The sequence below is a fragment of the Hippoglossus stenolepis genome, chromosome 15, assembly GCF_022539355.2.
Source record: "Hippoglossus stenolepis isolate QCI-W04-F060 chromosome 15, HSTE1.2, whole genome shotgun sequence".
Taxonomy (NCBI): Eukaryota; Metazoa; Chordata; class Actinopteri; order Pleuronectiformes; family Pleuronectidae; genus Hippoglossus; species Hippoglossus stenolepis.
Genome location: NC_061497.1, coordinates 24,274,384 through 24,288,400, shown reverse-complemented (window position 1 = coordinate 24,288,400; position 14,017 = coordinate 24,274,384). Strand labels below are relative to the sequence as shown.

At 39.8% G+C, this 14,017-nt stretch overlaps 1 protein-coding gene across 1 annotated transcript; it reads left to right on the top strand.

The window, feature by feature from the left end:
* Nucleotides 1-772: 772 nt before the first annotated feature.
* On the top strand, nucleotides 773-8,605 carry nipal4 (NIPA like domain containing 4). The gene is made up of 10 exons (XM_035178722.2): nucleotides 773-983; nucleotides 3,217-3,321; nucleotides 4,558-4,686; nucleotides 4,827-4,883; nucleotides 5,406-5,496; nucleotides 5,580-5,740; nucleotides 6,046-6,213; nucleotides 7,139-7,218; nucleotides 7,424-7,636; nucleotides 7,952-8,605. Exons 1-10 carry the CDS (start codon nucleotides 944-946, stop codon nucleotides 8,156-8,158), a joined length of 1,251 nt encoding a protein of 416 aa, XP_035034613.1. The 5' UTR covers nucleotides 773-943; the 3' UTR covers nucleotides 8,159-8,605.
* The last annotated feature ends 5,412 nt before the right edge of the window (nucleotides 8,606-14,017 follow it).

Below are 14,017 nucleotides of genomic sequence, written 5' to 3'. Positions count from 1 at the left end.
ATAAAAACAAAGAGAAACAATAATAACAGTTGAAGAAATGTAAACGTCCGATATGAAGGAACAACCGAAGCATGAACACAAACATAAATTAAATACTAAACAAATAAGAAAAATATGAATAAATGATACATTCAGAATAAGGAAAGAACGGAGATATAAAGTTGAGTATTAGGTTTCCTCCAGGGTTTAAAATATATTTTTTTAATGCTTTTATTTTAGTAGATCTGTGTCAAAAACATGTTTCAAAATATGTCTTTAAATTTAAAAATTACTTTTGTTGAAACTCTGTCAACATGTTAAGATCAAACTTTACATAAATAAGTTTTTTCATTTCTTCTTCTTTTGTGTTTATTAATCTGCCTCTTAATTGTTTGATATATGTCTGGAAATAATAAACAATAAACCGGAAACTAAAGTTCTTATTTATTTTTTCTTATATAAAAAAACGAATTACTTTTTTTTCTCCATTGCTTTAACACACAAAACCCTGTGTTTCCCCACATCTGCCACATGGGGGCAGCAGTCCTCCTCTGATGCAACATCAGGCACCACGAAGGAGACAGGTTTTACTTTTATTATGTTTTATTTTCAAACGCGTTGTTTTGGGTTCAAAAGAAGAAATGTGTTCATCTCAGACATTTATTTTATTATTTTATAATTTTTTATCTATATTGTTTTGTCGTCAATATTGTTTTTCTTTCCATTCCATTGTTATTATTTGATTGGCCGTTTCTTTGTGCTTCCTGTGTTTGTTCCGGTGGGCGGGGCGGCGGCTCACCTGCAGTGGGCGGGGCCAGGTGCTTCACCTGCTGAGGACACGAACATCGAGTTTCAGGATCAGGACGAAAACTTCTCTTCTTCTTCTTCTTCTCCTCGTTTTGTTTCCACTGGTTTTATTTCCTCACTGGGACGTTTCCTCCGGTTCCTCGACTGAAGCGACACGATGCGAGATGTTTATCTGCAGAATGAGACGTGCACCAACGGTGAGAACAACACGGCCTCTTCATCACTTCATCTTCATCACTTCATCTTCATCACTTCTTCAGCTCAAACATAGAGAAGTTAAAGACAAAAAGCAGGAACTAACTTCACTCTGATGCTGCAGCTTGTTACTGAGCTTTATTCTCTTTTATTCAAAACACACTAATCAACATTTCTGTAAATGTTCAAGTTTTAACCAGTTTCAAATATATTCATCACGTTGGTTCTGTGTTTTGGCTCTAATGTTGTTTTCTGAATAATTGTTTCTTATTGTTTGTCTTCAATGTTTCATTTTTAACTTGTAAAGCGGCTTGTAACATATATATATATATATTATATAGATATAAATAGAAAGTTTTCATTATTACTATTATTCATCTTTACCACCACTATATCTCAGAGAAAAATACAATAAGTTTTCTGCCACACTCAGTTATTTACAGGAGATGATTATATGAAATACTTAAGAAAGATATTCTTGTAAAATAAAACATAACTTAGATTTTTGATGAATCTGTTTTCAGACATTAATATTTCTTTCTTGACACACGTCTCATCCTTCCACCAACTTTACTGGAAATCTGTTTACTGGTTTTTGTGTAATGCTGAAAACAAACAAACAAACAAACAAACAAACAAACAGAAAACTCTCTGTCAGAGAATATGAACATTTCTGTCATTATTCAAGAGACTCAGTAAAACAGTGTGTGGACATGTTGTGTAGTTGGTGTTTGTGAAGCAGCAGCAGCAGGTTGTCGGGTCCGACTCGTTCAAACAGGAACATGTGGGAACATCCAGGCGAGGGGCGGAGCCTGTAGAGCAGCAGGGGCGGAGCCTGTAGAGCAGCAGGAGGCCGGACATGACGTATAAACTCTGCTGTGGAAAGATCAGTGTTGTTGTTTACAGCTCATCCACACCGGCGTCGGCCCTCATCACCAGAAGATCTGGAACCTCCTTGTGTTTCCAAGTGGACGTCTTCGTCTTCTCGTGTACGGCTCCTCTTCTTCATCCTGAGATGTTTGTGTTCTTCCAGTTTCACGTCCGTCACGTGTTAGAAACCTCATCAACACGTCCACTCGCTCACTGGGAAGCTTCCACACATTGTCCTGCTGTTTCCTCACATGGACTCACTCTGACATGTTGCACACATTTTACCAGGAGGCTGCAGGAGAAGATCCAGAAAATGTCCAGAGACACAGACTCAGACATTTGTTCTGACAGACAGAACCTACAGAACATGTGAGGAACATGTGAGGAACATGTGAGGAACATGTGAGGAACATGTGAGGAACATGTGTGTGGTTCAGTTCAGGTTTACAAACAGCTCCTCAGCTCCTGAGTCTGATTTGACCTCTGACCTCTACACGCTGTTTCCCGTCATTAATGCAGTTTTTCAGGTTCTTTCCGTTTGTTTCCGTTTGTTTCCGGTGAAAGTCAAACATGACGCTGCAGAGCTGCTGCTCTGTGTTATCTGTGTCTATACTGAGGCGTCAGTGTTGACAGTGTAAATATTGAGTCTGCTCTCTCGTCCTGTTACTCTCATGACCAGCAGTGGTCAAACCCGTCTTACACAAACCTGCAGCCGCCGCACAAGACAAACAACAAATGAGGTCAGAGAAGCAGAAGTTTACTCAGTTAATTCAGTCGATGCGTTAGAACAAACTGAAGCTTTGTTTATGTTCAGTCGTTCAGGACTTGATATGGATTTTTGAGGATGTTTTCAATATCAATATAAATGTCATGATATCCATATAAATATTAATATTGGGGAGTGAAACATTTCCAATACCGATATATCGACCTATAATTGTACATGTGCCAATGATTCCTATGATGTCATCATCAAACCTGCCAAAACCAGTTTGTGACTCTCGACCAGACGTTTCTAATTGATTCATATTGTTTATAGAAAAACAGACGTAAACTCCAGGTCCAGAAAGTGAAGCCACTTCAGAAGTGTCTACACAGTGTCTTCTGTGTACTGACCAGCAGGGGGCGACTCCTCTGGTAGTTTCTATAGAAGTCTACAGAAAGTGACTTCTCACTTTATAACGTCAGTAAACATTCAGGAGTTTCTGTCTCAGTCTCTAGTTTCATTGGACACAATGTGAAGCTGAGGCTTCAGTTCACAGACCAACGGGTGTCGTCACGGTGACGAGGCTGTTTACTCTGACTCTGTTGTGTTACTTTGTTAAAAGTTGTAACTGGACTCACTCTGTTCTCATGTGTCTGCAGCGTCTGTACTGAGGCTGTGGTGCAGCTCCATGTCTACAGTGTGTTCATTCAGTGGAGATCAAACAGTGTTACACACACAGCTGAACAACAGCAGTCACACAACAGGTAACACACACACACACACACACACACACACACACACACACACACACACACACACACACACACACACACACACACCTGAACAACAGCAGTCACACAACAGGTAACACACACACACACACACACACACACACACACACACACACACACACACACACACACACACACACACACACACACACACACACCTGAACAACAGCAGTCACACAACAGGTGGTGATATATAAACTATAAAACCCTTTGTTTAGATTAAAGTGTATCACACACAAACTGTCTTCAAGAAGAAGAAGAAGAAGAAGAAGAAGAAGAAGAAGAAGAAGAAGAAGAAGAGGAGGAGGAGCCTCATTGTTCTTGGTTTCCTGCAGATTGAATTTCACAGGAGCTTTAACACAGAAGTTCACAAACTAATCAAACCAGTTTAGATGAATTGGTGAACTTTGAGTTTGGTGTCAGATTCGTTTCTGTCGCTCTCATGAAAAGAGGAACTTTCTTCTTCTTCTTTTCTTCTTCTTCTTCTTCTTCTTCTTCTTGTTGTTATTTTATTATTATTCACTTTGTCGAAGACAAAAGATTTATTTGTTAAAAGAGAAAGTTTCTCAAAATCTCAAATCTGCAAATAATTCACAAAAAGTTAAATCAACAGATAATTCAAATGTCCTTATTCCATCTTATACATTTTAACTGAGATCCCAAAGTTTAAAATTTGAAAAGGCTTCTAAATTCTCAAATATGGAGACTTAAATTATATTTTAAGAAATATTCAATATTGATTTTTATTTTTCAATCTTAATATCTAATAAATTGATCCTGTTTTATTGTTCAATTGGAAATATACATGTCTGCTTCTATTTAAAGCATCATATAGCAATTTTTGTATTATTACTATTATTCACCCTGACTGTTAAAAAATATGTGGGGTTGTTCTCATAATGTTGTTCCAGACCAAACAGATTAATCAATAATCTAAATAAAACCATCTGCAGGTGAAAGATTAATTTTAAACATTTTCAGTTTTCAGCCTCATTTGTCTAATTTACATTTTTTTATACCAAAAAGATAATGAATACAAATAAATGTCAGAACATGCAGATTTAAATCCAGGATTAATCCTCGGTCTGATTATTTATCTTTAAAACTCATTAGTTAAATTCTTTGGATTTTTCATGTCTGATAAAATCGTTGAACACACACACTGCAGGTACACACCCTCATGAACACACACTGACTCACTGTCTGCAGATGTGAGTTCGTACAACCTGTGGCTCGGCCTGACTCTGGCTCTGATGTCCGCCCTCCTCATCGGCGGCAGCGTCATTCTCAAGAAGAAAGCTCTCCTCCGATTGGCCGACACCGGTCACACCCGAGCAGGTGAGCGTGTGATCGACTGGAACCATGTGTTCAAGAGAGGTAAAGAAATCACTCATCACGATTATCACTTATATCTCTGTGTGTGTGTGTGTGTGTGTGTGTGTGTGTGTGTGTGTGTGTGTGTGTGTGTGTGTGTGTAGGTGATGGAGGTCATGGTTACCTGAAGGACTGGCTCTGGTGGGGGGGCCTGCTAACCAGTAGGAATCTATTCATTCTATTTTCTGAATTCTATACTTTTGTACCATATTTGTGTTTGTTGACCGATCAGCTGAACGTATGAACCTCCAGATGTTTGAGCACAGCTGGTTTCGTCTTCACCGTGGAAACCAGACGCTCACACAGCGGAGCAGCCATCTTTGTTTCCAGTGTAAACTTTCTCATGATGGTTCAGCATCTTATTGTTTTCACTGAGTTTCCTGAACCACGCGTCAGGAACAATGTTCATGATGCGAGTTCACTAAATATTCTCCATTGAGTTTGTCATATTTATTATTGGTCATATTGACTCTGCAGCCGGACTCGTGTTAACTGTGGAGGAACCGGAAACTGTTTGAACTCTCACAGAAAAAGAATATATATATATACATATATATATATGAGGCAGCTAATTACTAATTACTAATTACTGTAGAGATAAAGAGTCATGTGTTGATTGTCACGTGATCATTTGTGTCATGTGACAGCCCTGACGATGTCTTCATGTGTGTGTCACTCGGCAGTGGGAGCGGGGGAGGCCTGTAACTTCGTCGCCTACATGTTCGCTCCGGCGACGCTGGTGACTCCACTGGGAGCTCTGAGTGTCCTCATCAGGTCGGTTCTCATTTCACTTCTGATGAAAGAGGTCAGACTGAGAACCAATAACAAGCCTGTGTGTGTGTGTGTGTGTGTTTCAGTGCAGTTCTGTCCTCCTACCTGTTGGGGGAGGTGTTGAACGTAGTGGGGAAGCTCGGTTGTCTGCTGTGTGTGTTGGGAAGCATCCTGCTGGTCATCCACGCCCCAGAGGAACAGGAAGTGACATCACTGCAGGACATGACGGACAAGTTGCTCGACCCTGGTGAGGGGGGTTGTCAGGGGGTGGGGGCGACTTGACAGTTTCACAAGTGAAGCCAAACCATCTCTGTCGCCCCCTGGTGGCTGGCTGCAGTATAGGTCATAAATCCTGTCTCCTCCATGTTAGCAGATGGGAAATGGACCAAACTAAAATAATCAAAGTAGACGTTAAATAAATGTTTGTAAAGATGGTTTATGAAGCTGACGTGTGTGTGTGTGTGTGTGTGTGTGTGTGTGTGTGTGTGTGTGTGTGTGTGTGTGTGTGTGTGTGTGTGTGTGTGTGTGTGTGTGTGTGTGTGTGTGTGTCAGGTTTCCTGGTGTACGTCTCAGCTGTGTTGCTGTTGTGTGCCGTGCTCGTCTTGTACTTCTCTCCTCGGTTCGGTCGATCCAACATCCTCGTCTACATCAGCATCTGCTCGCTGCTCGGAGCCTTCACGGTCTCGTCGGTGAAGGGCCTCGCCATCGCCATCAACACCGGTGAGACACACCAAACACGTCGTCATGGTTTCCAACCGTTTACATTTTGTTCACAAAATATAGAAGTGGTGAAAGTTGTGATTTGAAACTGATGGAAACAGTTTCTCTTATTTCTTATTTTCATTCCACTTCTGCCAGAACAAAACCAATTTAAAAATAGAGGCTAAAACTTCACAATGAGCCTCATCATCAATTCATCAATAATTCTTAGGTTCGTAAAAAAGAAGAAATGAGGAACATCACCCCGAAAGATTTCAAGAACTCAATAAAGTTGTTTTTTCTGACAAAGATTCATAGTTTACAACAACAGAACATGAGGCCACACCCACACTGATACGTTTCAGTTTTAAAACTCATCACTGTTGCCATGGTTACGCCTGCTGCAGTTTCCAGCCTCTGAATCAGAGACTTGTGTAAACTGGTCTCGTTTCAGTTTGAAAACTCTGGGTTTGTGTTTGAGTCTGAACAGAAACTGAGACTTTAGTAAACGATGACACGTTCTCTTCCTGATTGGTCCTCATCAGTCACATGACTCGACGACCAGCGGTGAACACAAAGCGTCGCTAACACTTCCTGTCAGTAACAGTTCCACCTCGTCGTCCCTGCTCTGACTCTTCACCATCACTGCTCCTCCTTCAGAGGAGTTTCTGTTACTAAGCAACCAACTGCAGAGGAGACCATCTACTTCCTGTTTACATCACATGACCAGTGGACGTGAACGGTCATGTGACCTGTGTGTTTTCAGGTGTTAATGTGGAGCAGGATCGTTACTCACCTTGACGGAGGTGGTTTTAGTTTTAAAGCGTACATGTGTCTGTGTGGGAACTTCCTGCTTCGCTGGAGGAGAAAGTTTGATTCACAAAAATAAATGAAACCAGTTAAAATATTAAATCTGTTCATTGTCTCTGTGTCTTTGTCTGTTTAGTGTTTTATGATGTTTCAGTTCTCACGAGTCCTCTCACCTGGATCCTGCTTCTCACTCTCATCGTCTCCATAGTAACACAGGTGATGTCATTCCTATGGTTCTTATATTGTTGCTCGGAGTTGTTCTTCAGAGTCAGTGGAGGCAGGAAGTTGTTGATAATCGAATAAAAGTGTTTTTGTGATGCTCAGATTTTTACACGTTGTTAAAAAGTTAAAGTTAAGTTAAAAAAGTTTAAAAATCCTGATATATGTTGTATCTGACCTGTGTCTGCATCGCCCCCTGCAGGTGAACTACCTGAACAAGTCTCTAGACACGTTCAACACGCTGCTGGTTTACCCCATCTACTACGTCCTCTTCACCTCCGTCGTTCTGTCCACCTCCATCATCCTCTTCCACGAGTGGACGAGCATGACGGCCGTGGACGTGGTCACGACACTCGGCGCCTTCGTGGTCATCGTGGTGGGCGTGGCCATGCTCCACTTCTTCAAAGAGCTGCAGGTCGTGACCCCGCCCCTCCACATTCTTGTTCTGTGAAAGTGATCAAGTTCTTTTCAGCTTTCGATTTTCTCTGAGAGCAAAAAAACCCCGAATATTATTATAATAGTATTATAATAGAATATTATATTATAATCATTTTATCTTTGTTTTCTATTTAAAATTTGTGTATTTTTGCACAATAGAGTTGAAACTATGAGTCAAATGACTCATTTGTCTGATGACTTTATTTCCATAAAGACGCAGCAGGATTCGGTTTTTACGTGTTTTATATTTAAAATATTAGTGTTAATTCTTTGACGTCTTTTTTAAACGCAGGTGACGATGAAGCAGCTGACCAATCAGCTGTCTCAGCCGGTGGAGGGGGAGGGACTTGCAGAGGAGATTTCAGCCAATGGTGAAGGAGGAGGAAACGAAGGAGGGCGGAGGAAAAAGGAGGATAAATACGGACTGATGGACAACATGGTGATTGAGAGTCTTCCTCCAATGAGAGAGGACCCACCCAGAGTCTTCATCATCAGCTAAAAGAGACAGGAGGACGAAGGAGACGCAGGTTTCCTGGACTCTGTAGTTCAGTCCTCTCAGAGCTGTAGTCCTCACTCTGCCTGATGATGTAAGTCTCGTGCACTTTATTCTGAAAGGCCCAGACGTCTGGTTTCACTTCAGAACTTTCACACAAATCAAATTAGATTCAGTTGAACTGGACAGAGACGTCATGTCCCTGAGGACATGAAGAACTTTAAGGGACGCGATCAAAACATATCAAATATTTTTTTCTTTAGCAGCAGCAAATGAACTTTACCGACAAAATGATTTTATTTGAATTAAAAATTAAAGTAGATTTTTAATTATCTCTGCTACACACTGCTTTTATTATTGATCAAGTGTTTCTGAGCTGAGTCTGTTTTTATTGTGTCTGTGACGATGATGATGTTCAATAAACTGTTTTTGTATCTGACTCAATGAAACAACCCTCGACTGCTTCATCACTTTATTTACGAGATGGACGTGGAATGAAAGAAATGCTCAATGATTCCTCAGATGTTATCAAACATTTATGAAAAGAAAATGTGATGAGGTTTGATATTTCACAGTTAAAACTAAAAATCTAAAAAGAAAAAGAAAACACAAATAAAACCAAATATAGAAAAGTTTTTAACGTAAAATATAACCATCAGTGAACTTCATTCTTTATTCAGTGAAATAAGTTTTTATATCAGTAAACAAACTGATACTAATACGTCTGTGAAAGACTCATATCGGCAGATTTTCATTTTCCAACTGGTAAATTGTTCAAGTTCTAACAAACACAAACATGTTCATGTAAATGATTGTTTATTATTTATTTAACGTCTACTCTCATTTGTTTAGTCTGGTCCATGTCCCATCTGCTAACATGGAGGAGGAGGATTTATGACCTATACTGCAGCCAGACACCAGGGGCGATAGAGGTGATCTGGCTTCACTTTTAGGAACCGTCATGTCGTCCATCTTTATCAAACAATCTATTCATGTTTTTAATCTCAGCTGATGTTCCTGACTTGTTCCTCACATGTTCCTGACATGTTCTGGAGGTTCTCTATGTGAGAACAAATGTCTGAGTCAGTGTCTCTGGACATGTTCTGGATCTTCTCCTGCAGCCTCCTGGTAAAATGTGTGTAACATGTCAGAGTGAGTCCATGTGAGGAAACAGCAGGACAATGTGTGGAAGCTTCCCAGTGAGCGAGTGGACGTGTGGATGAGGTTTCTAACACGTGACGGACGTGAAACTGGAAGAACACAAACATCTCAGGATGAAGAAGAGGAGCCGTACACGTAGAAGACGAAGACGTCCACTTGGAAAGACGAGGAGGTTCCAGAGCTTTTGGTGATGAGGACATTTATCTGTGTCCTGGACACGAGTCAGAACAAAGACGACTTAAAGACTAACTGTGATGATCGTTACATTTATAACTTGCTGTGTTGTTCTTCACGCTCTGTTTGTGGACCAGCGTCCTCATCGTCTCTCTGTGCTCGGCTGCTGCTCCTGTGGGGAGACGCTCAGAGTCGGTGAAGCGGTTCATCCTCAGAGGACTAATTATTACATTTTATTGCTTCATTTTATCCATTGTCCTGCTTTAACTTGTTTAAATTTGTAATTACACAGAATGTGTTTTCTGTTTTTATGTCTGCGAAGCACTTTGTAAATGTGTTTTTAAATAATAATAATAATAAATTATTATTATTATTATTATTATTATTATTATATTATTATTTAAAGGTACTAGTTGACAGACAATATAATGTAGATGAAATGACACATGACAAAAAGTCGAGTGTGTAGAACATTGTTCTGTACTTGTCCACCAGGGGTCACTGTGACACAGGTCATCAGTCAGTGTTTTACTGTGAAACGTTATAAATGATCTCAGGTCAGATCACATGAAGTCAGAACAGCATCAAGTTTACGTCACGATAACGAAGCTCCACTGATACTACAACTATGAAAACACATTATTTTGATTAAAGTTAATAATAACTAACATAATCAATGAATAATGTTTATTCATGTGGAACAATAAACTACACGGACGTGTATAGAACCATGAACTGTAAATAAAGATGGATGACATGACAGCTGCCTGAAAGTGTCTTGATCGCCCCCTGGTGGCTGACTGCAGTATAGGTCATGAACCCCATCTCCTCCATGTTAGGAGATGGGACATGGACCAAACTAACAAAGGTGTCTGTGAATGAAATGTGTAGATTTTCATGGTGCCCAGAGGATGAACCCTCCTGATTTCAGGGATTCTCTGACTTTTCCTCTTGCGCCCTCTGCTGGTCAAAACATGTACGATCATCTTATTGAACAGCTCCATCTTTTCTTTAAAGCAAACCACAGAGTTTTTTTTTATATTGAACTTGAATTAAGGAAAAAGAATATAACGATATATACATGAATATTTTGTTTATTATTTGATCGGTAAAATAAAGAATCAGTAAACAAACACAGATACTCATGTTTGTAAAAGACTGATTATTACAGTGATTTTCCCAAAGTGCTGCATCACATGTAACACGACTGATGATGTGCACATAGATAAGAATCCTGTAAATAATACAAATTATAAATGTGGCTCCAAACACAGACAAATAAACCTCTGCTTTTATACTTGTGTGTTAAACTGAGTCTTTTCAACACACTCAACGTCCTCAAAGCTTAACGAGCACATTTGTACTTTTATTTCACACTTCTCTAAATCTCTTTGGTCTGGTGTTTTGCCGGAAGCCCCCAGGGATCTAATCTTCCTCCTCCTCCTCTTCCTCCTCCTCCTCTCTGTTCTGGAGGTTTCCTGGAGGACGAGCAGGGGAAGGTAATGGGCCACAAACTCCCAATCAGGACCTTTCTGGGGCTAGTTGTTGGCTTTGTTTTGGCCCCGTCTGTCTCCGTCCTCCCTCACAGCTCACAGAGTAATGAGGTGTTACGTCATGTGATGCCCCCCTCAGGACACCGAACCATTCGATGAAAGGTCCCAGCAGCTCGGAAAAGAGCCGTAGCTAATGGACAGAAGACGAAATAATAAGAGAAATAATGGTGTCGAAAGTTAAAGGTTTAAGACTTGAGCGAGAGAGAGAAGTGGAAATGAAGACACTGCACCAAGAGGACGATCGATAAAGATGCAGAGAAAGAAAAGGTGACGTTTGTTTTATTGAAAGTTTCTGTTAGAACCAGATCATTAAAGAAACCTGTGTTTGACAGCAGCTTTCAAACTTTACACAAAATCAATATTGTCACAAACTGAAGAAAGTTTTCAACATTAAAGTTGAAATCAGCTTCTTGTGCTTCTCTCTCAGTTCAGTGTGTTTGAAACACATGAGTTTGTTCTGTAAAACATTTTCTTTGATCATGACTGAAAGATAAAAAGCACAAATTATATTAAGTAAAAACCTCGATTCTGATTTGTCGACTTTAGAATTCTGAGCCCAGAGTCATCGAGTGTTTTCATTTCTGTTCTGGATAATTATGCAAATGTGTGAATATCTAATTAGACATTTAATGTTTGAATATTCAAACTTGTAATTCAAAAAATGAATCGTCTATATGTAAGTAATGAATATTGGAAGTTTCAATTCAACTTTATGAATCAGTGTCAAAGTGTTTTTGATTAAATGTGTTAAACAACCTGCAGCAGAATAAAACAAACCTCTGTCATGTGATTTCAGAGTTTTCAGACGTCTCCTCCTCGGGTGAAGTGGCCGAGTGGTTTTCTTCAGTGATCTGGAAACCGGCAGCAGATCGAGACATTTCTCCTCGTTTCTCTGCTCAGCTTTATTTCATTGGATCTTCGGGACACATCAGAATCACTGTTCTTATTTTATTTTCATCTTAGCAGCGTTCATAACTTTTCAAAGCTTGACGAACATTTAGACTCTGAATCGTCAAGTGTCTGCAGATGTTTCTGTTCTCAAAAGTATCTTTGGTCCTGCCAGATAGTTGGAGATAATTAAACTGGAGTGAGCTTCGATAGCCGAGTCCTTCACTATAAATACTATACGTACATATTTATACAGTATATATAGTTTTAAAAAGCTTTAAACTCTATATATCCAGTGCTTGTCCTCAGGTTGGTCCCAGCGATCGACCATCACCCCCCTGACAAGGAAGCTGCACCGATCCACCTGAAACCTGAAGGTCAAAGGTCAGATTCCTCATCTCAAGCCAAAGCTTCCCAGCAGAACACCTCAGTGGTGCTGACTCGCTTCCCACTGCAAACGGCCCAGAGCTGGAGGTCATGGTGGGAAGAAGCAAACACAACCAATCGTCTGCAAAGAGGAAAATCGGAGCTTTAGTTTCTGTCCACGAGGATCAAACAGAAACGCACACGTTGGACTTCCTCGCTCCGGGGACGTGGATACCGAGTATTTGTTCCAGCTGTCTTAGTTTCATTAGCTCCCTTTCACCCCATGTGATACAGAAATATACTTTAAACCTTCACAGGTTGTTTCGTCAACATGATTCTCTACGAAACAGAAAAACTATAAAAGTCCAGATAACGTACGAGTTTTTATTTAACAGAGTAACTGAGCGTAATCAACAAAATCAAAAGGTTATGAACTCATGACTCAATTAAAAGGAACATTATTTACAGGTGTAGCTCGGCACACGTGTCATTCTTATCATACAAATGTGAACATTTCATTTTCCTGATATCTGTATAAAAGGTTCTGGTGCTGCGTCTTCGTGGAGGACAGATGTGGAGTCATGTGACGTGAAGCAGCTGTTTGAGGATCAGTGGAGACGACGAGCTTCGTTCATTCAGGAGTTTAAAAGATCTCCACCTCCAGTTTAATGGAACTTTCCCCCGATGGTGTTTCTGTTCCTGTGAATGAAGAGTCACTTCGTGTCCTGACGTTTTCAGAAGCCGCAGTAAAATCGCTCTGAAATATAAAACGGTAAATGTCAGGCAACCGGAGCAGAACGACGCTTTTATTTTGTAACACGTGACTTCATCATGTGGACGTCAGTGTCTGAAAAGACAAGCGAGGACATTCACGTCAAGGTCACTGACGTTAGTGTTCTTATTTCAGACGAAGGTCGAGACAGAACAAACTGCAACTGATTAGTGTGAATTTATCAGAGACCTGTGTTTGTGTCTTTTTGCTGGATGTGTGTTGTTGTGTGTTTCTTGTGTTTCTTTTAATTAGTTGTAGAAGTCATTTCCTCGAAATGTGACAAAAACATGTAACACAACAAAAGAATTACAGTGTAACTTTGTTCTGTGTCATTAAGTTAATAAATGATTTACTGATCTGTTCTTTCATGGACGTGTCAAATGAGATAGATAGGGCGTGTTAGCACGTTAGCATGTTAGCATACCTGCAGAAGAAGTTGGCGATAAAAAAATCAGGTGAGACGTCAACATCTTCATCATCTTCATCATCTTCAGGTGATTAATGAGCTTGTTTTCCCTGTCTTGGTTGATGTTAGCTTAGCATTCTCACTAGCATTAGCCAACACTGTGTGTAAAATCCCTTACAAGATGTTACTTAGCTAATGCTAACATATAGCATGTGAGATTTATTGAGCTTCCTGTTGCCATCCTCTTAGCATCATAACTGAAATCCATTAAACTTTCGAAAAATACTACAAATTGATAATAATAACATTTATTCTAATAACATTAGAGTTTCTCACTCGTTCCACATTTTGTTTTCTTCAATTGTTCCCACATTTCAATACCAGCAGGAACCAGTGAGTGTTTTATTGGGACCGGATTCAAACATCTTATTTTCACTATCAATCACAGTTTGTATTTAAGCTTTTATTCATTTAATAATCGGATCAGTTGATTGTCAATTAATTTGATAATTGAATAATCATATAAAACCAAACTGACAGAAATG

What these genes read in the sequence shown, in the direction of transcription:
- nipal4 (XM_035178722.2), top strand. Translation starts at nt 944, where the DNA reads ATGCGAGATGTTTATCTGCAGAATGAGACGTGCACCAACG. An exon ending in CAACAGCAGTCACACAACAG is followed by an intron (nt 3,322 to 4,557) that starts GTAACACACACA and finishes CACTGTCTGCAG; the next exon opens with ATGTGAGTTCGTACAACCTG. An exon ending in CACCGGTCACACCCGAGCAG is followed by an intron (nt 4,687 to 4,826) that starts GTGAGCGTGTGA and finishes GTGTGTGTGTAG; the next exon opens with GTGATGGAGGTCATGGTTAC.